The 25,767-nt window shown below is 37.1% G+C and overlaps 1 protein-coding gene across 13 annotated transcripts in view; it reads right to left on the minus strand.

Moving 5' to 3' along the window:
- The window catches only part of LEPR (leptin receptor), an 82,306-nt gene that overhangs the window by 38,848 nt on the left and 17,691 nt on the right, over window positions 1-25,767 (minus strand). For all 13 annotated transcript variants that reach the window (XM_044383768.3, XM_026497888.4, XM_026497892.4 and 10 more), the window contains 4 exons: window positions 25,427-25,486; window positions 20,503-20,832; window positions 18,244-18,367; window positions 3,426-3,634 (listed from right to left, as the gene is read on the minus strand). In XM_044383768.3, the coding sequence (XP_044239703.2) occupies window positions 3,426-3,634; window positions 18,244-18,367; window positions 20,503-20,832; window positions 25,427-25,466 (703 nt within the window). In that variant the 5' untranslated portion in view covers window positions 25,467-25,486. The remainder of the gene's footprint in view (window positions 1-3,425; window positions 3,635-18,243; window positions 18,368-20,502; window positions 20,833-25,426; window positions 25,487-25,767) is intronic.

Genomic DNA, 25,767 nt, shown 5'->3' on the forward strand with positions numbered 1-25,767 from the left:
GTGTGTGTGTGTGTGTGTGTGTGTGTAGTTTTAAACATACATAACCTTTAAATTATTCATAGAAACAATATAAACATCTTACAATACAGGATTAAATAAATAGTGGTTCATCTCTATAAGGGAAATCTATACAGACATATCAGAGAAGAATATTGAAAATGTTTAATATTGCTAGTTTTAAAAGTTTATTAAACATCATCTATACTTGAGTTCCTGATTTGTTGAAATTAACAAATAAAAGAATATTTATAAATATGTATTAAAATAGAAAAAAATACCAAAATGATAGAAAATAGATGGTGCATTTTTCTTCTTGGTGCATCTCTGTGTTTTCAAGATCTTAACTAGCAGGAGTTACGTACACAGAAATAATCATTACATTGAAATGTTTACTGATTTGAATTTTATCTTCAAGAACTAAAATGGCACATTACTATAATTAACATACTATATTTTCAAGACTTTAGATATAGTTTTTCTCTTTTCCTTGAGTTAAAATTAATAAAGTTTTTACTTTATGTGACATATTACAAATTTTCATTTAAAACAGAGACAGGTAAACACTAAAGTCCAGAAGCAATAGGTGAAATTCACTGAGTTCTCATGACCAAACAGAAAACAAAACAGAAACATCAAACCGAAATCATGAAATTATAAACTATGGTACATACCCTGCCTGCATACATGTATGCCTTGATATTAGAAATCTAAAAATAAATCTTTCCCTGAACCACCCCCATCTATCTGCTTCTTTCAGAGCAATATTCCTTGGAAGAGTTGGCACTACTCACTCTCCTCACTTTGTGTTTATTTTCCTAACCAGCCTACTCTGATCAGGTAGGTCTTCCTCCTCACCAGTCCACCGAAACCGCTCTATTAAGGTCATCATCCTTTGCCAAATCCAATGTCAGTTGTCTAATGCATTTTCCTCCACCTCTCAGTGGCAGCCCACATAGCTGGTCACTAGGTCTCCACTTGGCCACCACGCTCTTTTACTCCTCTTTTCTCTCTAATTGCCTCAGGCTTCCTCTCACTGAACTCTAAGTGGGTGATCTCAGGCAATCCCATAAACATCTACACACCAGATACTCCCATATATCTCTCCCCTGAACTCTAGGATCCTATGTCCAACCGCCTGCTCAGCATCTCTTGGGTATCTACAAGCATCTCAAAAACAACGTGTCATACACCTGATCCTCCCCAAATTTCCTCATCTTAGTATCTGGTACCACTATTCACTGGCATGCTCAGGGCCAAGTCTGAATGTTACCCTTGGTTCTTCTCTGTCCATACACCACACCCAATCCACTAGAAATTTCAGTTAGCACCATCTCCCAAATGAATCCCAACTATGATCATTTCTTTACTTCTCCATGACTACATCCCTAAACCAACTAGATCATTCCAATAGCCTCCTATCTGAGCCTTCTGATTCTACTCTTGTAACTATCCTTCCTCTTTTTCCCATCAATTTCCTTCTCCACATGCAGAGTAAATTTTAAACATGCACACAGACACACAGACAACACATACACACCTGACCGTATCACTCTCCTGGTTCAAAAGCTTCCACTGTAATTAGAATAAAATCCAAACTCTATAACCCTGGCCTACCATATGACTTGAATCCAATACTTCTGACCACATTTCCAAATATTCCCCTACCTCATTCACTCCAAGCACAAAGGACTTCTCTTGGGTTCCTCCAACTTCCAAGCTCATTCCAACTCAGAGTTTTTATGGGTGCTATTTTTCCTGCTTGGAGCACCTTTTGCTCTGGATTTTTGCATGGCTATCTCTTTTTCATTCAGGTCAAATGTGATCTCCTAAAACAGGTCTTCTTTGACCTCCAAACCTGAAATAATAGTCCTTACACCTACCTAAACCTCTCCACCTAATCCTCTTCATTTCTTTCGTGGCACTTAAAATTTTAGGACATTATCATATATACCCAAGTATAAGGAAAGATTTTTTTTTTCTCAAAAAATTATCCCTGAAAAAAAGACAAAATTATTTTCGGGTTTCTTATAAAGTCTATCATAGCACCTTCTCTTAACTACTTTATTTTTTTTACTATTTAATTTAATTCTGGTTCTAAATGCTTATAAAAATCATGTGACAGAATTAGTTTTTAAAAGAGAATATAATGGTATTTTATAAATTTTATATGTATTTTTTCCTGTGCTATAACTTCATGACAGAATTGCTTGGATGTCATTGTAATTATGTTGTAGAGACCACAAATGTCTCCCTAGAGGACAAATTATTTGAAAGTCCTAACGTTAAAGTATGATGTCATATGCAGATTCAAAAAGTGGCATATCCCCAGTAACTTAGAGAGAAGTGAAGGTGAAGTTGTGTGGAAAATTGTGTGTGAGATACCTGGAAAAGTGGTTCTAGTGATGTAAAAAACAATGGTGCCAGGATGCATGTAAAGAGCTGGTATATAATGGTTTCAAGAAATCTAAGTGGAAAATAGTAACATTGTTAAATTATATATTATATATATAATACATACATAGACAAAACTGAGTTAATAAATACTTTAAGTGAACACTGCCTATATTACTCACATATTCACATTTGTAATCATATGTTCAAGTTGATCAAAAGAAACTGGGAATCTTTGCCTAAAAATATGGGGTACTACCTATTATTTAAGTTTTTCTTATACAATCAGATTTATATAGCAAATTATTTAGGTGTTTCCTTTTTTATTGTTTCTCTCTGCTCACTATTGATTGCCTTTGGCTTATGAGGCAGGAACTTTGTCTCATTCACCATTGTTTCTCCAGCTCCAAGATCAGTGACTGACACACATGAGCTTCTAAGAAATATTTATTGAAGGAATAAGTAAAGGTATAAAATAAATAAATAAAGGTAAAAAAACAAGCTCCTAATTATTTGCAGAAACTGTGATCTGAGAAGTGAAAAAGTAACAACCAAACGATACATATCCGTTAGACAGACCCCAGGATTGAAAGAAAAACTTTTTAAGAAAGAATTTAAGGGGCATTTGGGTGACTCAGTCAGTTAAGTGTCTGACTCTTGGTTTCAGCTCAGGTCACGATCTCAGGGGTCCTGGGATCAAGCCCCTCATCAGTGTCTCCGTGCTCAGTGGGGAGTCTGCTTGAAGAGTCTCTCTCTGCCCCTCCCCCTACCCATGCTTGCTCTCACTCTCTCTCTCTGAAATAAACGAGTAAATCTTTAAAAAAGAAAAGAAGAATTTAAGTTACAACTGCAGAGATCATCTATACTACTGTTAAAACATTCTAGAAGCTGCTTTTAATACTCCCCAGTTCTACATTTGCTGTCCTTATCGCATGGGTCAAAGCAAGATAAGCTATGGAAAAGTTTTATAAACAATGTTTAACCTGTTTGTGTGGCTGATGTTTAGATATAATACTTTTTTGTGCACAACTTACCAACGTTTATGGGCTGAACTGACATTAGAGGAGACTGAAAATTTATTCCACCAGATGTGATTTTCAAATAGAGAAGGAGAGTGTGGTTGAGTTTGGCTGTCGGCACAGGCACCTGGCATTCACAGCTGTCGTGAACACTGCAGTTGCACTGAACAATCTGAAAGCTGCCTTTCTGGGGGACCGGAGGTGACTCGTCTAACACTTCAGGCCTACACGCAAAAGGAAGAGCTAAATATTACCATAGATGTGACAGGACTGGATTTATTTAAAATACATGACAAAAATCCAAACTGAGGTGAACTGTTCTGGACATCCAGCTTAAATGGCATCTAGAAAAAATAGAATACGTTATATCAGAAACGCAAAGATAAGGGTTAAGGAAGGTTGGCCATTAGAAATAATAGCAGCAAGAAGAGAGTGAAGCAACAGTCAAGTACTGAAAGGAAAGAAACATTGGGATCCTACAACTCTATACCCAGAGAAAATACCTTTCAAAATAAACATGAAATAAAGGCTTTTCTCAGGCATGCCAAAGCTGAAAGAATTTGTCACCATCAGATCTGCATTATAAAAAGTGCCAAAGAAAGTCCATCAGACAAAAAGGAAATGACAGTAGATGGAAGTCTGATTCCACACAAAGAAATGAAAATAACGTTAAAAGGGTAAATATTTACCGACTGCTTAAAGCAAAACTAATAGCATGTAGTGTAGGGTTTATAACACAGGTAGAAGTAAAATGCTGACACCGGCTCCAAGCTCGGGGAAGAGAGACATAATGTAAGTACGCAGTTTCAGTGTTCTCGTACTGTACATGAAGTGGTACGATATTACTTAGAGGTACACCGCTAGATTGTAATAAGTTAAAAATCTATATTATAAATCCTAAAGCAACCACTAAAATAATGAAACGAAGAGTTATAGCTAAGGAACCATAATAATTGGGACGCCTGGGTGGCTCAGTCAGTTAAGCGTCTGCCTTCTGCTCAGGTCATGATCCTGGGGTCCTGGGATTGAGCCCTGCATCAGGCTCCTAGCTCAGCGGGGAGCTGCCTCTCCCTCTGCCTGCCACTCCCCCTGCTTGTGAGCTCTCTGTCTGACAAATAAATAAATAAAATCTTTTTTTTTAAGGAACCACAATAATCAAGCAAACAGAGTATTAATATAAAGACAAAAAAATAGATTAATGGAACAGAATAGAGACCAACACCTATATGGACAACCAACTTTCTACAGAGGTACAAAAGCAGTGCTGTGGAGAAAGGGTAATCTTTTCATTAAGTCGAGCAGAACAATGCGCTATCTATGTCCAAAACAAAACTAAACAAAAAGATTTCAACCCATACTCACACCAGATTCAAAAACTAATTCAAAATGGATCATCGATTCAAATGTAAAACCTAAAGCAATAAAACTTCTAGAAGAGAACATGGGGACAAAAATTTGTGACCTTGAGTAAGGTAACATTTCCTTAGATGCAACACCAAAAGCGTGATCCATAAAAGAACAAACTCATAAACTGGATTCTTATCAAGATTGAAAACTCTATTTTTTGAAAGGAAGACACTAGGGAACAACAAGAAGACAAGCCATAGACTGAGAAAATATATTTCCCAATTATCTATCTGATAAAGGACTTGTCTCCAGAAGATATAAAGAATTCTCAAAACTTAAAAATAATAAAACAAACAATACAATTAAAAAACAGGCAAAGATTTCACCATGCACTTAGCTGGAGAAGATAAATGAATGAAAATAAGTATGTAAAAAGAAGCCCAAGGTCCTTTATTATTCAGGAAATGCAAATTAAAACCACAATGATACCACTATCCACATATCAGAATGGCTAAAATTTTAAAAGTTAATTATAAGGATGTGAAGAAATTGGAACTCTAATACACTGCTGGTGGGAATGTAAAATGATACTTTGGAAAACAGTTTAGTAATTTTTAAGTTGTTAAAATTACACCTATCATACGATTTGCATATTCTATCCCAGGTAGGCATCCAAAGAGAAATGAAAGCGTATGTCCTTTCAGAGACTCATACACAGACACAGAGACTTGCAGCGGCTTTATTTGTAATCACCAAATCCTGTAAATAACTCACCTGTCCGTTAACAGGTGACCGGATAAACAAATTGTGGTATATCCACATAACGGAATGCTGCTTCACAACGGAAAGGTGAACTACTAGTGGATGCACACGACATTAATGGATCTCAAAATAATCACGCTGATGAAAGCGTGACAAAAGTACTTTATGATCGCATTTATAGAAAATTCTAGAAAATACAAAGTAACCTGTGGTCACAGAAAGCAGGTCATTCATTGTCTGGGGACAGTGGAAGGTGATGAGGGTGGTAGGGACCACAGGTAGGGGGCGCGCGTGGGGTTACAAAGGGGAAGGAAGCAATTTTGTGATTGGCAATATATTCATTTTTGTTATTACACTGCTGATTTTATGAGTGATTTCATATAGCAAAGCTTATCAAACAATACTTCAAATATATAATAAATTGTGTAAATATGTACAGTTTATTGTCTATTTATTTTATGTCAGTAAGGCTGCTTACCCAAAAAAAGAAAATTTTGGAAAAACATTTTAAGCAATACTTTGCCTATCATTGTAAACCTACAAATGAATGAACTAACCTTAAAAAGTAATTGCAGAGGCACCTGGGTGGCTCAATCGGTTAAGCATCTGCCTTCAACTCACAGGGTCCTGGGATGGAGCCCTGCATCGGGCTCCCAGCTCAGCGGGGAGCCTGTTTCTCCCTCACTGCTCACCACCCCCCACCCCCTTGTGTTCTCTCTTGCTATCTCTCTCTCCCTCTCTCAAATAAATAAAATCTTAAAAAAAAAATGATTGTACAGTTTTTCCTTGACTTATGATGGGTTACCTCCTGATAAACTCATTGTAAATTAGAGATACCTTACGTTGAAATGCACTTAATACAACTAACGTACCAAATTTTATAGCTTAGCCTAGCCTACCTTAAACATGCTCAGAACATTTACACTAGCCTACAAGTGGGCAAAATCATCTAACACAAAGCCTATTTTATAATAAAATGTTGAACATCTCATGTAATATACTGAATACCATACTGAGAGTTAAAGAAAGAGAGAGAGAGAGAGGATGGTTGGAAGTGTATCAGTTGTTTACCCTCATGGTCACGTAGGTGACCAGGAATTGCACTGCCCAGCATCACGAGGAGTATCTCCTACCATGTATCACCAGCCTGGGAAACAATCGAAATTTCAAAACTCTGTTGAATGAGTATTGCTTTCACACCATTAAATGGTTAAGTCAAACCATTGTAAGTGGGAGACTGCCTGTAGCTAGCTGGGTTCAGTTACCTAACTCGAGACACAAAGAATAATAGCATGCAACCAAGACACAGAGTTGTTATTTCTGATTTATTAGTGGTGGTGGTGTTTTTTTTTAATCTGCCTGGTTGTCTGTAGAGTCTAAGCCCAGCTGCAAATAAGAAGACTTATTTGGGGGTGGGGGGGGGAGTCCTGGGGGGATAGGGGTAACTAATATTTCCCTGTCTTGCTTGAGCCACCCCATTCTGTCCATAAACACCTGCTGCCATCTATCTAAACCATTCTATCTTTTTTAAAGAACTTGGGGCTGGAAGAGAGTATTAATATTTAGACATGATCATTCCCTTCAGAATGCTTGCAGTCCTTTCGGAGGGAAAAAAACTGTAAGTGCTAAATATACTAATTAAAAATTAGTGTGGAGAAAGCACTGCTTTAGAAACTCTGCTAACTAGCACATACCTGAGAATTCAATAGAAACACAACATGAATTAAATGGACCCAAATCTTTCATACATACACCACCAGTATTAAATGTGAATTCTGATAGATTTTCAAGTTTCCTGAGATAGACTTCAGTATTACTTTAGTCCTAAAAGAAATCAATCAAGAAACAATATTTACAGGCCTTTTAACGTGCAAAGCAGTCTACTGGGCACTGTGTTGGGGGTAATATTATAGCAGGAAGCACACTAAATTAACACCAAGACCTAAAATCAAGTCCTTCCATTTGCTTTTGAGCTGTAAGACCACGGGCAGGTAGGCCCTTCTCTGTGAGCCTTGGTTTCCAGAATCAGTAAAACAGAGAAAAATGCCCGCACCATCTCCCTTTACAAGGCTGTCATAAATAGCAAATACGATTACATAAAAGTATTTTTGAAAACGTAAAGTGCTATACACCCATAAAAATACCATTTTGAATTCGAGTTGGAATGACTTAGCACTTTCAATTTTATCTAAATCTTTAAACAAAGCCAATGAAATGTCATTTTTTAAAAAACATCACACTATGCGTTTTAGATGTTTTTCAAATATTAAAATAAAGGCTTTTATGAAAAGGGCATGGAACAAATTGAATAAATTGTGGTATTTTATGTCAGAAATAACGCTTGTATGGTATTATGCTTTGATTGAAGAACTCCCAAATTTTAGAGCAAAAATAGAACTAAACAAAACAAGGCATACATTCTTCACTAACACTTTTTAAAGGACAGAAAATTCTAGTGATATTTTTCTTTTTTAAAACAAAAAGGAAAGTTAGAATTACACTTTGTTACTATAGATGGTCTTGCCAATGCCATTTTTTCTAAATAGAGTGGATATTTGTACAATCAGGCTGATTACCAATTAGATTAACTATCTGGTTTCTCTATCACTTCACTGTTGTGTGTTCTATTTAATCAATCTCATTGTTAATTTCTTTATCATTTCAACATATATATATAAAGAAAATTTAATATATACTATATATTTATAAAAATGACTACATGTAATATATATGTTTATTTTAGTACTTCATTAATTGTGATTTTTTTTAAAGGCATCTCCATTCAGAAATTTCCCAAACCACCCCAACAGATAATCCCATTATGAAATGCTAAGAATCAATCTAAAACTAATTTTCAAATGTTCTACATAGGGGTGAGAAAACTACAGCCCACAGGCCAGATACACCTGGTTTTGGTACAGCCTGTGAGCTAAGAATGGTTTCTTACATTTTCAAATGGTTTAAAAAAAAAAAAAAAGAGGGAGAATGTCCCATGATACACGGAAACTGCATAAAATTCAAATTTCCGTGTCCATGAACATAGTCATGCTTATTCGCTTACATATTAACTATGACTACAAGGTTGGAAAAAAGACCATATGGCCTGCAAAGTCTGAAATATTTGCTATCTGGCCCTTAAAGAAAAAATGTTCAATCCTAGCTATTGGCCAGAAACATTTTGTATTTTGTACTCCCTACTGGTGGGAATCTGATGGACATAGGACACAAAAATAGAGAATCCACATTAAATATATCATCACATTTCCTTGTATAGTATATTTACAATTTACACAAACACCTTGTGATTCGCTAATTTAATTTTCAAACTACCTTATGAGGGAACTAATATCACCTACTTTATAAGTAAGAAAGTGAGGCTCAGAGACAATGGGGACCTGAAACTCGTCTGAAGTCTTCTGCTTCCATGTTCCTTGCTCACTTCATTACACCCAAGATGTCTTATTATCACAAGATTAATTTCCCTGTTACTGTTGCCACTTTATTATTTTATTTAGGGGATTAATACATTAGTGGCCAGAACTAAAAAAATAATTATAATCTTAATCATCTTAACATTTCCATACATCGGAACTCTAAAGAATTAGGGAATCATTTCAAATTACCTTTCCTTTGAAGAAAACATGACATATTTCTCACATTTATGAGAGCATAAACTTTGCAAAGTGATGTTAAACTGGAATACACAGGCCTTGTTCCTTGTCAAATCAGCATCAGATCTTCTTTTACCTTCCAAAAGAAGTCTGAAGTATTTGTGAACATCAAACAGCACTCTAAGTTTTGATAATTTTAAAGCATAAGGATTAAAATGATAATCAAACGTTTAAAATAAGAAAGGAGATACCATGGCTTAAAATAAGCAAAACGTAAGAATTTCTGAAATCCTTGAAAAATTTTTATGCAGCAAAGTACCTTATGCCTTGCCAACACACACACACACACACACACACACACACACACACACACAAATTCAGTGCCACTGTTTATTTAATCTCTCTATATGTGAGCAAACTTTACTTAAAAGTGAAAATAGTAAAATAAAGCAAAACAAAAAAAAACCATTTCTTGAATTTTAAATTTGGCTTCTTTGTGAATTTTACCATTTGGGCAATTTTTCTACTCAGAAGTTAGATGTATAAATATTTAGTACCGAAATTTCATTTTTGATAGCCACAGTGGTTTATAGGGAGAACACATTCTATCCACTGACCTTTGGTCAAACTGTTTACAGAATTATTTTTCTATGAATATATTAAAACTTCTCTAAGCAAAGATCTATGCTAAGTTATTACAGGAATAACATCAAATGGGTACCACCCCAGTTCCTAACTATGACATAAACTGAGAGCAAACCATGGTGGACAAATGAATATACAGGAATTGTTTAAAACGGTATTAGCTTTGTATATCATTTGATCAAGTCACTTATTTTAAATCTCAGTCTGGTAATCTATACAAATATTGCCCAAAAAACTACTTGGCCAATCCCCCAAATTTCAAAGGCCAAATTAGTGTCCCAGACTAGTCCCATCATCAGAATCACCTGGCGCCTAGTTAAAGATAGATTCCTAGACCCTCCACTGCTGCAGAATTCAGTAGGTCTGGGGCTAAGGAATCTGTTTTCAGTAAGAGCCACAGATTGGTTCTCAAAGACTTATCCCCAAACCAGTAGCATTAGCATCCTGGGGGACTTGATAAAAATGCAAATTACTGGCTCCACCTCACATCTTGTGAATCAGGCTCAAATGAGAAGTAATGGCCTAGATAAATCTCACCAAGGAGACAAGTTTAAGAAGCATTTTGTAAAACACAGTACTCTTCAGATTAAGATACTACCGAACAAATGGAAAATCAACAAGGATGAAAGGGAGAAATAAAAAAAAAAAGAGAGAGAGAGAAGAATGCAAACAAAAACAAATGAACCTTAATGTATATCAAGCTAACAGTATTAACCACATGGTGGGGGGAATCCTAATTACCTTTGGAACATAGTATTTTGACCAGGCAACCTTTAGCCTTAGCAAAGGCAAAATGAGTGTAAACAAATATTGTACTCTAGTTAGTACGCTTGTTTTTCACAGTGGTATAGGTTAGCGATTCCAAAACTACTTTACATGTGTTCTAGGACTAAGCAAATGGGTTAGATATTGTGGGAAAGGGAAGCCAGGTTTCTTATTGCTGGAAAAAAAGAGAAAAAAGAAAGAGGGAAAGGGGATAAGGAGGGAAAGGAGAGGGGAGGGAAGGAAAGGGGAGGGAGGAAAAGGAGAGGAGAGGGGAGGGGAGGGAAGGAAGAAAGAAAAAAGGAAGGCTGGAATGGATCCTGAGGTTTTGGACTATATTATGGGTGCCTTGGTGGCTCGGCTGGTCGCGTGTCAGACACTTGGTTTTGACTCAGGTCATGATCTCAGGGTCTCAGGGTCAAGAGATCAGGCCCTGGCTTAGGCTCCACGTTCAGTGGGGAGTCTGCTTAAGATTCTCTCTCTCCCTCTCCCTCTCCCCCCCCCAACTCTCTTACTCTCTCTCTCTAAAATAAATAAATAAATCTTAAAAAATGGGAGATATTAGTATGAATACATGCTTTTAATTTATGTATATACAGAGACAAAGAAATACAGATTTGTGCATATTATATATACACATCATGTTTGTATTGTGTATACACATACATATAAACTAGCTCTGTAGCTGAGAGGGCCCAGAAACAATGCCACCCAAGTAACATGAGCATCTAACTCCCAGATACAGGTTTGTAAATACCATTCTCCAATAAAAAGGAATCAGGGCTCCTTGGAGAGATGGCTAATTCCAGTGTTATAGCAAGAGAAGTATAAAATCAACCCGAAATGTCTTGTAGTACTAGAGTAAGGAAGTTGTCAAAAAAAAAAAAAAATGGGACACATCAAAAGGACACAGAGGCCAACTTGAATAAATTCCCAATGGCCAAATATGGGACAACTTGAACAAAAAGAAATAAAAAATGATAGTAACTGATTATAGCCCATAAAATAAAATAAGAATCCATGAGTCCTAGGAAGGAAGAAGAAGAAGGAGGAGGAGGGGAAGAAGGAAGAAAATAAAGCAAGGATGGAGAATGGTAAGTGGACTTCTCACAGAGCCCAGCACTGTAGTCTGTACACACCAAATGCTTCTTGACTGAATAACACTAGCCCTAAAATGTCCCTGTTCATATCGAGCACTTTTATTTACTTTATAAATAATACATCCGTCTTCTCTAAAAATTGTAATTGGATCTTTTCTATAGTGCCAATTTCTCTTCTCATTATATTCATGTTTTCCTTTATATCCTTGAGCATGTGGAACATTGTAATAGTCATCCTTGTCTGCTACTTTTATTATCCCTGTCATTTCTGGATCTGTTTCTACTGCCTGATTTTTCTTTTCCTCCTGCTGAGGGGTTACATTTTCCTGTTCCTTCATATGTGTAGTATTTTTTATCAGATGCCAGACACTGTGAATATTACATTTTTGAGTGTTGAATTGTACTGTTTTGCTTTAAAGAATGTTGGATTTTGTTCTTGGCAATCAGTTCAGTTACTTGGGTACCTTTTTCTTTCAAGTTCTTTTGGGGAAAGAATAGCCTTGACTCTAGGGCTAATTTGGCCCCACTTTTAGAATGTGGCTATTATGGGGTTTCTACTGACTGTCATTGAAACTTTAATTATTCCTGGTCCTATGTAACTTTTGAGAATTGTTTAGCTTCTAGTTCCTGGTGACTGCTCTCTTCCTAGTGTTTCTTACCCAGCTCAGTGTTTCTTACCCAACATCATGGGCAGACTGGTAACCAGTCAAGGGGACCCCAGTACTAATTCCGTGTACTCCCTGCTTCAAGTAGTCTGCCCCATAAATTCAAGCCTCCTTAAACTCTCTGAACTCCTACCTCTGTCTCCTTGATTCAGCAATATCACTGGGGAACGCTTGAGTTTCCCAGCCCTGTGCCAGGTTCTGGAAATTCCCTCTACTCCAGAAAGCTTGAGTAATTCAGGATTCACTTTGTTTTTTTTCCCTGGGAATCACAGGGGTGCCTGGGTGGCTCAGTTGGTTAAGTGTCTGCCTTCAGCTCAGGTTATGATCTCAGGGTCTTGGGAATGAGCCCCGCATCGGGCTCTCTGCTCTCTCACTCTCCCTCTGTGCTTGCTCTCTCTCTCTCTCTCTCTCAAATAAATAAATAAATAAATAAATAAAATCTTAATTAAAAAAAAGGAATCACAGTTCTGTTCTGCTTCTGTCTCATATCTGGAAGTAGATGTTTCTTACCTTTTATCAAGTTCTCTATTTGTTTATGGTAGAAGAGTAATCCCAGACTGTATTATTCCCTCCTGGCCAGAAGCCACTTTTGTTGACTTTATATATTAACTTCTGAAAATATAATATATTAAAATAGTTCAAAACTTGATTTTCTTTAAAGGAAGCAGTGAAATCGGGTGGTGACTTGATGGAATGTGTGATCTATATCTCAAATGCGAGTTATTACAGCATGTTGTCAGCTAAGAAAACTTGATAATGCAGAGAAGAGAGGGGATAATTGCAAGAGCAAAGTCCTTGTGTAAGCTACAAGGGATGGGACTGAAAACACATGAGAAAGGGTTCACTTTAGGCTGGAACACAGAAAACTCATCCATGATTAAAGAAGAGAAGGATACTGCGTGGGCACTGGTATGAACAGGCTGGTAGGTTTTGGTGAGAAAAGCAGTTATAAGAGAACCTCCCCCCTGCTCCTGTTTTCCTGCTGAAAATCAAAAGCAAGGTCATCAGGGAGTGTCTCTGGCTTTCTCTCAGGAAAACCAGCTGCCATGCTGTAACGTATCCTACAGAGAAATCCACAACAAGGAACTGAAGGAGACCTTCAGTCCCAGCCTGGGAGGGACTGTCTTCTGTCCATTGGCCCATGAGGAACGTGGAAGCCCAGGAAGATCCTCCTGAACTTAAGCTGCAGTTCTAGCTGACATATTCACTGCAACCTTGGGAAAGACCTTGAGGCACGTGTCCCCAGCTAAGCTGCACCTGGATTCCCGACCCACAGGGCCTGTGAGATGATAAATGATTATTGTTTTAAGCCACTAAACTTGGGATAGCTTATGATACAGCATGTACCTGGAAATGGGATGCTGCCATCCAAACACACATAAAAATGTGGGAATGGCTTTAGAACCAGGTGACAGACAGAGGCTGGAACAATTTGGAGAAGCATGATAAAGAAAGCCTAAATTGCCTTGAATAGACTGTGAGTCAAAATGTGGAGTTTGAGGACACTGCCAGTGAGGGCACAAGAGGAAGTGAGGAACATGGATTGGAAACTGGAGGAAGGAGAATCTTATGTAGGGGCAGAAAGCTAAGTTGCACACAGTGTGTGCCCCCTGAACTGGGCGATCTGCTGCAGGAAACTGCCAAGCAGGTGTGTGAAGGTGCCTCTTGGTTTCTTCTTGCCACAGAGGAGAGATACAAACTGACCAAAGGGCTGTTAAACAAAAGAAACCAAGAGTCGAGAGCTGCAAGATGCCTAGGCTCTCCAGATGGTGAAGATGTCACTGCTAGGAAATAGGCTTCCAGGCAAAGATCAAAAAGAAGGCAGAGGAGGGCATCTCTCTAAGAGATCTGTGGGCTTTTATCTAATGGGGTGAACCCCAGTGAGATTCACAGGAGGCTGTAAGAGAACACAGTAGCAGAAACACTACTAGCTCAGACTGAAAGGGTGCAAAATGAAACGAAGCCGTTGGATTCCCAAAATTGTGCTGACAGGAAGCATGCTGAGAAAACTCCCCCCCACCCATTGCAGAGATGTACAGCCTTTCATGAAAAAGAAACTCAGAAGGCAGAGCCAATAAACACGAAGAATTATTCCTGATGTTGAGGTAATAGAGGGAATAAGCCTAAGGTGAGGAAGAGGGGGAGTCGGTCAAAGACTGGGATCCTTGAAACTAAAATTACAGACAGAGCATGCTTACCAGTAATGGCAAGGTCTGGAGTAGGTCCACGAGAATGGGTGGACTAGATGGGGTGAAGAAACAAGAATAGAGAAAGTAAAGCCTTCAAGAAATTGAAGATCATCCATATGGACATGGAAATCATGGGGGAATAGAAAGGAGACAAAGTAAACTAGGTGTTAGCAGTTACAGAAGTCCAAACTCCTTGGATGACCCTTACCTATTCATCCACCTCCACTTCTCACCATTCCCCAACTTTATAACCCAACCAGACTGACCTTTCCACGTCCTCAAATGTCCAGATGTGACTGTGGGACCTTGCAAATGCCCCTCACTCTACCTGGTTCATCCTGTGTCCCCTCTTAATCCAGGCAGATATTTCTGGTGCCTGTCTGTATAAGTTTTCACAAGTCCCTGTGTTTATTCCATCGCAGGCTTTTCAAAATTCATTATGTTCCCTGTCTTCACTGTGAGCTCCAGGAGGGCAAGGGCTGTGTCTAAGTGGCTCGACATGGTTGCCCACGCTCAGCTCAGTGGCTGATGCACACAGTAGACATCTCGTAATGGAAGAAAAGGATTTCTCTTCCAGGTCAAAGATAAAGCAGTTCTAAAGAAGCACATTTCTATGGTATCTGTCCTTTGGATTCTCTACAAACATTAATATCTGAGCTCAAACAATGCTTTCCCTTAAGGGACATATTTATAGGGCTTTAAATCCCTTATAAACATTAGGTTTTAGTTCCTTTATAAAACACACTTATTTACACATGGAAGCATCTGAAAGATTTCTCTCAAGAATTCTCTAATGTCTGGAGAAGGGGATATTGATTTAAAAACTCTTCTTACAGGAACCACCTTTATGGATTTTCCCTCCCGTGGAGGTCTTGTTCATTATACTGACCATCTCTTCCTCCTAATCTGAAAAGTCTTATTTAAATTATTTGGAGATCTAGTGCCCAAAGATGCACACAACAGAATTCAAGACAGAAACAGCACATAACAATGGGTAAAATGGACATATTAACCAAATTATATAAAGGAGAGGACAATTAATGTGGGGAAAAAAAGAAAAAAACCTCCAAAATTGCACGCAATTATGGTAAGTTTTCCTATACTGATATTTTTAGAAACCTGAGTTCAAAATAAAAGCAGGTCAGGGTGCCTGAGTGGCTCAGTCAGTTAAGCACCCAACTCCTGATTTCAGCTCAGGTCATGACCTCAGGGTCATGAGATGGTGCCCTGAGTTGGGCTCCGTGCTGGGCGTGGAGCCTACTTAAGATTCTCTCTCCCTCTCCCACTGTCCCTCCCCCACCTTTTCTCTCTCCCTCTCTAAAAATAAAAATAAAATAAAATAAATAATAAAAGCAGTTCAAAAGAATCTGCTAAATTCATCATATGAACAAGTTGAAAAATCTAGTTAATTTATCATAATTTTCTCATTTTTCTGGGTCTGACAATTTAGATGACTAGACCAATGGCTACTTGGCTGAGTGAACTGAAGTGAAAATTCTCAGATGTAGCTAAGTTACTATGCAATTTTGTAATGTTCTGATATATTCATGTTTATCTTTTTCTGAAAATGCGGACCTCAAGACATAACTATAACCTATACATAAGAAAATTTAAATCCTTACACATAGTCACAGAGCATTAACACTAAGCACACTGCCCTAGCTCACTGATAATGTCTGCAATTCTCCTGAATAGGCACCCAGAGAATTTCTGATCACCATCCAAAATATTTAGGTCACCGTAGGAATGTGCTACATTGCAAATGAATTTTTTTCTCTGAGCTAAAAATCTATTTTGCTCAATAAAGCAGGAAATTTTCTGCTCCAAACTTCAAATATATCTCCATCCAAAAGAGTGCTTCCTTTCTTTCTCATTACTCAAAGCTGAAGTGAGCCTCCTTCATTTTAAGACCAACCTTCCATCTGTGCTCTTTTCCTGGAACTTATTTAAATATTCACTCCCTGTCACAGATCCTCAACGGGTCCCCTTCTACCATATCTTCAACCTTTCTCTCCCTGCTGGGTCATTATCTACAGACCAGAAACAAGCTCATTCTTCCTTGCCCTTTAAATGTCCCCTCCTGGCTATGCATTACCAATTATTACTCCAACCTTTCCCACTTTACAACCTCAGTTACTTTGTGGGCCTCTAGAGATCTATGGCTCAGTCATTTCTGTTGTGAACATGTATCTAGGTTTCCTCGCTGCCCAGCATTTGTCTGGAAAATCTAACATTTCGTACAGCTCAAACATTGGCAGCTAGGAGCACATTCTCACCAATCAGACAGTCCCATTCAGGACCTTGGCCCTAATGAGAATTGCACAAAGAAGAGGGGCTAGCAGGGGCTTCCAGAGTCATCTAGAATTCAGCTGCACTTGACATCCCCCCTAAGGCTTCCACAACAATCTTGTGCTGCCATGGTTTCATGTACCTACCCAACATACAAAAGTAACCACTAAAACTGAAGCCATGTGCATCTCCGCCCCAACCATGAGCCTGCAATGCCTCCAAGACAGAGATCATAACTCTTCTTTTTTTTTTTTTACATTTTTAAGTTTCTTTTTTTTAAATTATTTTCATTTATAAGGATGTACTATATGTTGGCTAATTGAATTTAAATTTTAAAAAATAAATTGTTTTCATTTAAAATACGATTATTTTAAATATATAATTAATATAATTATTTTATTTAAAATATACATGACATAAAATTTACCATTTTGGTGTACAGTTCAGTGACAGTAGTATATTCACATTGTTGGGTAATCATCACCACCATCCAGCTTCAGAACTCTTCTCACCTTCCCAATCTGAAACTCTGTACATATTTAAACAATAACTCCCCATGACTTCCAACCCTAGTCCCTGGTAACCACCATTCTACTTTCTATCTTTTTTTTTTTTTTTAAGATTTTATTTATTTATTTGACAGAGATAGAGACAGCCAGTGAGAAAGGGAACACAAGCAGGGGGAGTAGGAGAGGAAGAAGCAGGCTCCCAGCGGAGGAGCCTGATGTGGGGCTCGATCCCATAACGCCGGGATCACGCCCTGAGCCCAAGGCAGACGCTTAACCGCTGTGCCACCCAGGCGCCCCTCTTCTTTCTATCTTGAGTCATGCTTATATAGACAGTTCCTAGCACATCACCCCTCAATGGTATGATCTCAAAAACCACAGAACTGAAGGAAATCAGTCTCTTTCTCCTTAAGCATCACAGAAAAGAACAAATCAGAAAAAAATTTTAAAGAGCTAAAAATTCACATAGAAATGATATGTATTACCACTGGAGTTATTAGAAAATTTGAATGATGTCTTAGCTGAGATTATAAGTGCACAGCTATTTAAAACCACCATTTTAGCTCTCAAATAAATATTGAGCACTTATATTTTTAAGCTAATAGAATGATCAATTAGGAGAAAAAAATTTACATGAAAGAGAAATGTATAACAAGTTTTTCCCCTCCACTCAAGTTATCTAAGACCCTTGAACTGAGTTCGTCCTTCTTTCAGGATATATGCCATCCACAACCGCAGCGTCTTGCTACCTTCATCAACGGGAGGAGCAAGGAGGAACCCTAATAAAGATGACTATTGCATGAAAAATCTATAAAACTGCCCTCAGAAACGTACATACATACAAAAGGAAATGTAGGGAGAGGAAAGTCTTCATAATCCACTCCTGTATATGGAAACTCTTGCATTAAAAAAACATTGTGTTGTAGAAATTTCCAAATTAATTTATTTGGTACTTACAGAACATATAAAAGATGGACCTTAAGGTCATAAGTCTTGAAAGGATTCTTAAATAATGACTCCATATAACAGATGAATAATTTCAAGTCCTCTTTCATCCAGCACTGTATGTTCCAGTTTGCACCTGAATTAAAAATAAACTGCATTACATCTGAAAAACATTCTGAACAACTCAGTGAAAGAGAAGAACTAAATTAAATTTACCAGTGTTCTGATACAACTTCCATTACCTATTCTGAGAGAAAGAGAACTAGCTCTAACCAGCGGTATGTATCTGCCCAAGTCCCCTAGCCCCTGAGGCCCCCAGTTTCCTTTTAGGTAAAGTAAGAGAGTTAAATTCTCAAACTCTTTTTTTTTTTTAATCTTGAACTATTTAAGTAGGACAAAAGATCTCAAAAGTCACCTAGCTCAGTTCATACTCGCTTTCCCAGAGAAAAGAAAATATTCAATATCAGGGCACGAGCAAATGCAGAGCAGTATTTATGTGTCTGCTTCAGCAATAAAAGCACAGTGATTCACATGTGAACTATGATTCATGTCTTAAATTCTTGTTGTTGTAATATTATAGGCCCCAAATACAACTGATGCAAGTATACTTCACCGTGCACTGAAAAACTCACCTGGTAATAAATTATTGGTGATTTGTAATTTGAAAGCAAGAATAGCAAACTACAAATAATGGCTAACCTAAGACAATGCTAACCTATTTCCCCAAACCTGATGGATTTCTAGCTGGTACGGGTTTTACAACACTGTTGAGCCCTTATGATGTAAACAGCATGCCTGGTAGAATAATCAGTTGAAATCCTCAGTAACTACCACTTAACCTAACAATTTTAGTTAAACTCACTAAGAAGTGACTAGTTGTGCAAGTTTTATTTATGTGTAATATTTAAATCTACAGCATCATAATCATTCTTCTTGAAAACCGAAGAAAGTACTAACATTTTTTGATCATTTCAAAGCTCATCACAAAGACCCTGCCTTATTAAGTTCATTCTTGGTATATTTAATAATTGCCAAATGGCTCACTTAAGTTCCCCTACAAATTAAAAAAAGAATGCCTCATTTAAAATTAAATGAATTTTATTAATTAATGGCCATATACTCATTTGGAAACACTAGAGCGTTATTACTACTAACTTGTTTTAAAACTCTGATTTTATTGTATATTTATGCTTTATTCTTATTCCTAAGCTGATTTCAATAAACTGGAATGTTTCTTCCATTTAATTAGTGATGCTCAACCAGGGGCAATTTGGCCCTCAGGGGCATCTGGCAATGTTTGGAGATATGTTTTGGGGAAGGAGCTACTTGCACCTAGTAGGCAGAAGCCAGGGACGTTGCTAGACATCCTACAAGGCACAGAACAGCCCCCCATAACCAAGAATTGTCTGGCCCAAAATGTTAATAATGTTGAGAATGAGAAATTCTGATTAACCCCTTATGGGAGTGCTATACTTATGTGTGCCTCTATTTTCATACTGTAGGTCTCTTTGTATTACTGAATCAATTGACGCTGCTCTGTTGGCTTCTCCAGAAGCCTTGGAAATAATTTTGTGGTTTTTGATTTCCAGATGCAGAATTACTAACTACCCTAGCCACACTCAGTATGCATTATACTTAAACAACAAAACACCCCTTGATTTAAAATATATAATTGGCTACAGAGAGATTCCTTGCTTGAACAAATATTATTCATAAGTGTTTTAAAATTTAACTAATTCAACAGCGGACTATTTTCTAAAGATTTTATTTATTTATTAGAGACAGAGAGACAGACAGAGAACATGAGCCGGGGGTGGGGGAAAGGCAGAGGGAGAGGGAGAAGCAGACTCCCCACTGAGCAGGGAGCCTGACCGGGCTCAATCCCAGTACCCTGAGATCATGACTTGAGCGGAAGGCAGACACTTAACCGACTGAGCCACCCAAGCACCCCCAACAGTTAAATATTTTGAGTATTTTACCTATTCAACAAAATAAGGTGTGCTTTTTCTATTTTAAAATAAATTTAGAAGATTACAAGAAATGGATTTATAGGTAAAAAGTGTTCCCTCATTCCATTTTTATAAGATATAAAATAATGGGGAGCTCATTAGTTTGGTCACATGACAAATCATAATCTTATTACTAATATAAAATGATGATACATGTTAAGAATCCCATCCATATTACATCTATTTCATACACGTTTCAGAGAATGAAAACATTTTGTTTAAAACAGTTAATAGGTAATGCTTAGAACATTAATATACTTACCTATTTGTTGAAAAACTAAAGAATTCACTGTTGAAATAAATGCCTTCCCTTCAGTGTTGTCTGCATGTACAGAACAGTTTTTCTCTTCCTTGCTCCAAAAGCAACAGTGGAAAGTTGTTTTGGAAGATAAGTTAGAGAAGTAGGTACTACTCGAATTCAATTTATCTTCGACAACCGCCTCATTATGTTCATTCAAATTGGAAGTGTTCTTTGAGATTCCAGTTGGCAAGAGGAAGTCATAGGTTGTGTTTGGTGTCATGCAAGACAGCTTAAATCTCCAGGGAGTAATCGGATATGCCAAGTTAAAGGCAGTTGTCAAATAAATAAATTCTGTTAGGATATTAAAAAGACACACAGAAAAACAATCATTTTGACTAAGACATAAATAGGAAGTCTCTAAGGTTAAACCATGTAGTGGTCAGTTATTTAACTTTCTACGTGCTCAATCCGTGCCTAATGCAGAGCTCTGTGCTTCCATTATACAATGTGTGATACTTGGAAGGGTACATTAATTTAGTGAGACAACTTCACCTTTTAGCTCCTCTTTTTGGAAATTCATGCTTCATTTTCCTCATTAAGCAGCCTTCTATATTTTATTTTAATGAAACAAATTATAGCTAAAGATTTCAATTACTTTTTCTAAAAAAATTATTTTAATGAACTTCCAGTATAAGTTAGAAATATCTGCATGTGCAGTTATATAAACAAATATTAAAATGCTGTTTTAATATTTCTTAAAGAAAATAATACCAAAATGTTAGCACTACAAGTGTTTTTAGAAAGGGTTTGTCTTCAGCATCAGGACAGCTGGATGATCTCTTGAATCTACCCATGATCCTCAGATAGATGACATTGTCGAAGACATGTCTTCAATGTACTCTCCAAGGATCAATGTATAATGACAGGAAAATTCCATTGCTGATTAAAGACAATTCTCACTTTTTAGACATATAAAAATTAAGAGTAATTACATAATCTCATACCGCCAAAATTCTCAAAAGTGGTACTTGTTTTTTAATAAGTAATTGCTTGAAAATAAAATAATAATTAATTCTCAATAATTCTTTCTTTTGCAAGCTATTCATATAATTCGATAGCTGTGTTATCTCACATACAAACCAACGCAGAATGAGAATTTTGAGAATTCTGCATGGATTTGCATGGAATGGGAATTTTGAAGAATTAGGGTAAATGTAAAAATGTAAGAAAATAGCAATTTTTTAAAAATCCATTCCCCCAAAAATGTTGTTTTAAATTATAAAAGTAATATATGTAAAAATATCTAAACAATATATAGGTAATGACTGTTAAAGTTTGATTTCTAAACTTTTCCATAAAAATGAACTAACATAAAAATGTATCAGATGCAAAAATTAAAGCAAACATGACTAACACGACTAATATTATTTTGCCCATACTGATAACAATGAGGTATCATAACATCACCAAAAGTGACTCCTCATTACAATTGTGTTCTTTTGGACTTCATCTTTCTAACATATGTTTCTGAAATAAGCACATGTCAATAAAAATATGTTATATTTTTGGTTTTACAAAACTATGAATATTTGTTGGTGTTAATTAAAAGCACATTTTCTAGCTGCACATGGAATATTTGGTTGGCTGAACTGAAATGAGCCTAAAATCCTCAAAGAAGTATTTGAAATTTAAAATGTAAAAATGAGTATCATAGACATAGCAACTATTGAATCAGTTTAATTAAAATATGGTTCTATTTTGCATGTTTCTTTTGCAAATAGTATTTCTTTCCCTCCAGATGAACCCTAAACAGCCAGGAGTCCAGAATTTGCATGTGAAGGCATATGTTATCATGGTAACAACATCCCAAGAATGCTTCTGATTCACAAAACTTCATCAAACAACAAACCTTTTGGAAAGCCAAGGTGAAACACATTGAGTGGAGCCTAATAAAAATTAGAAAATATAAGAGAGAATGAGTATGTTGTTACTTTTTGATAGTCCCTTGTGGCATAGGTTTTTTGAAATCTGTTAACAGTGGAGTTATCATGGGTATTTTCTGTAAATATATAGATGGCTACAAGGAGAACAAACAGTATGCACAAGGAAGGCTTGTGGAGACACTCGTAAGAGCACCTTCAGATTGGATTAGCCAAGGAGATGCTCAGAACACACAGGGGACAGCTGGATGATCTCCCAATATGGCTGCCAGACAAAATGGGTTTTGTTAAAAATAGCCTGACTTTAATTTTTTTTTTTTATTTTTTAAGATTTTATTTACTTGTCAGAGAAAGCACAAGCAGAAGGATCGACAGGCAGAGGGAGAGGGAAGAAGCAGTCTCCTTGGAGCGCCTGGGCGGCTCAGTCGTTAAGCGTCTGCCTTTGGCTCAGGTCATGATCCCAGGGTCCTGGGATTGAGCCCCACATCGGGCTCCCTGCTCAGCAGGACACCTGCTTCTCCCACTCCCATGCCCCCTGCTTGTGTTCCCTCTCTCTCGCTGTCTCTGTCAAATAAATAAATAAAATCTTTAAAAAAAAAAAGAAAGAAAAAAGGAGCAGCGTCCTTGCTCAGCAAGAAGTCTGATGCAAGGCTCGACCCTTGACTCTGGGATCATAACCTGAGCTGAAGGTAGACGCTTAACCAACTGAGCCACCCAGGCACCCCACCCTGACTTTAATTTTTAAAAACTTGGAACACAGCCTAAATTAGATGATTTGTGTGGTTTTTTTAATCAAAATATCTCTAGAATGCAGTGAGAAACAAGTGAGGGAATAGTATGCTCCAGTCATTGATGGGGCGCCTGGGTGGCTCAGTTGCTTAAGTGTCTGCTTTCTGCTCAAGTCATGATCTCCAGGTCCTGGGATGGAGTCAGGCCTCCGGCTCTCTGCTCAGTGGAGAGTCTGCTTCTCCCTCTCCCTCGGGCCCTCCTCTCTCTCCCACTCATGCTCTTTCTCTCTCTCTCTCAAATCAATCAATAAAATCTTGTAAAAAAGTCATTGGCAATGTGTGACTAACTTCAAACAGAAGCATGCTATGGTTCACAGTAGTTAAAATATCGACATTAAAAAAATCATCTGTAAGTTTTCTCTTGAGGATATTCCTGCAATGGGGAGGGGGAAGACTAGTATACACTTAATTCTTCTTCTGGTGGTATTCAAGATGGAAATTTTCAACGTAAACACCATCCCTTGATAATATCCCCTTATAACATTACACTTGTCATTGTCTACTGGAGTTATAACGTGGGATAGCATTTAAAATGACAGCTCCCTTCCATTTGAGAATAAATCCATTATTTTGTGTCATAGCAATATATTTTACATATTATCGCCAAGTAAACTGCTCCTTGATACAGAGCATTGAAGTTTTGACTACCACCTGATATATATACACATTTATATTAATAATGCAACATTTACTAAATTAAAATTAAAACATTCAAGTGTCACCATATCTTGTTTCTACACATGTATAAGGGTGTTGGTGTGCATAAATAAATTTTCTGTACTATAAAAGAAAACAAAGTTAAATAGCAAACAATGGGCAGGAAGATAAAATTTGCAAAACATAATAAATTGTTAAGGGTTTGTGATGATTAAGGTTATGGATCAACTTGTCTAGGTTCATGGGGTGCTCAGTCATTTGGTCAAACAGTAGTTTGGGCATGTCTGTGAAGATGTTCTGGATAAATTTAACATTTGAATCAGTAAAATGAGAAAAGCAGATTGCCCTCCCTAATGTGGACGGGCCTTATGGATCAATTGGAGACCTGAATAGAACAAAAAGCGTGACTTAGAGGGAACTCCTACTCCCTGACTGACATCAGTCTTTTCCTTCCTTTGGACTCAAACTGAAACATCAGCTCTTCTTGGGTCTCAAGCCTGCAGTAGCCAGACTGGAACTTCCCCCATCAGCTCTCCTGGCTCTCCAGCCTACCAACTGCAGATCATGGGACTTCCCAACCTCCACCATCTTGTGAGCCAAGTCTTTATAATAAATCTCTTTCTCTCTCTCTATAAATCCTCCTGGTTCTTTTTCTGGAGAACCCTGACTAATATAGTACTAAATATCAGTGACATTTTAAAATTTCAAAAACTCATGAAGATAAAATCCAGCAACAAAATGGTCAAAGTACATGATTTAGAAAATTGCATAAGAAATATAAATGGTCAATAAACAGGGCTCAACCTCACAAAGAGTCAAGTAAATACAACTGAAATGAGATGTCATGTTTTCCTTATCTGACAGAGCAAAAAGGTAGAAGGATAATATACATCTTTGACAGAAATGCAATGGGCTAGCATTCCTATATTTGTGTTGGTACCGCAAATGCTACAAAGCTTTGGGGAGAAGATTTCACAGTACCTACCAAATTTTTAAATGCACATACTATTTAGCATAGAAATTCCTCTTTAATAATTAATCAACAGGAATATTCTCCCAAGTATACAAAGATATACATATACGGATTTCAATGCAGCATTATTTGTTACAGATAAAAAAATGTCTATCAATGGGGAATTGGGCAAATCAGTTAATAATTTAAGGTATACTCATAAGTTCGTTGTTATGCAACCATTCAATGAATAAGCATATCAGTAAGTACTCAGTAAAAAAAAAAGTTGTCATGATAAATTGAAAAACTATTAAGCAGAAAAAGAAAAACACAGAACAATAGGTATATCCAATTCTATTTTTGCAGCCATAGATATGAATTGTGTGTGTTTGTGTTATAGTTCCGGAAAGCTACACATCAGGTTTTTCCCAGGAGACTGGAAAGGGTTTTCATTTTCACACTTACACTTCGGTTTGGTTTATATTTTTAATCACGAGTATGAGAATTCCTAACTCCAGACAGGGGAAATTCTGCTAGCCAACAAAAGAAACAGCATCTCTAAGGACAAAATCTCTTACATATGGACATTTAAAAAGCAAATTACTTACCCCAATGTAACAAAGCCACAGAGAATTTTTGACAAGTCATCTTACTTCAGAGAAGTAGACCTGAAAAACAGTACATCTAAAACAAACACACACGTACAGTACACAAAAACACCTGACATCTATACAAGCTGTCTGGGAAATATAAAAGGAAAAGAATTATGAATAAGTCTTTAAATTTTAATCCTCTATAATACTCTGCATCAATATCAGAGAAGTATCTCACATTAAAGTATAGCTAGACATTATAAATTCATTCCCGTGCACATGCCATTTTACACAGTTAAAATATAAGCCACATATTCAATATGGCATGTTCAAAAATTTTTAATGTTCCTTTATGC

This window comes from Ursus arctos, unplaced genomic scaffold (assembly GCF_023065955.2).
Source record: "Ursus arctos isolate Adak ecotype North America unplaced genomic scaffold, UrsArc2.0 scaffold_12, whole genome shotgun sequence".
NCBI lineage: Eukaryota > Metazoa > Chordata > Mammalia > Carnivora > Ursidae > Ursus > Ursus arctos.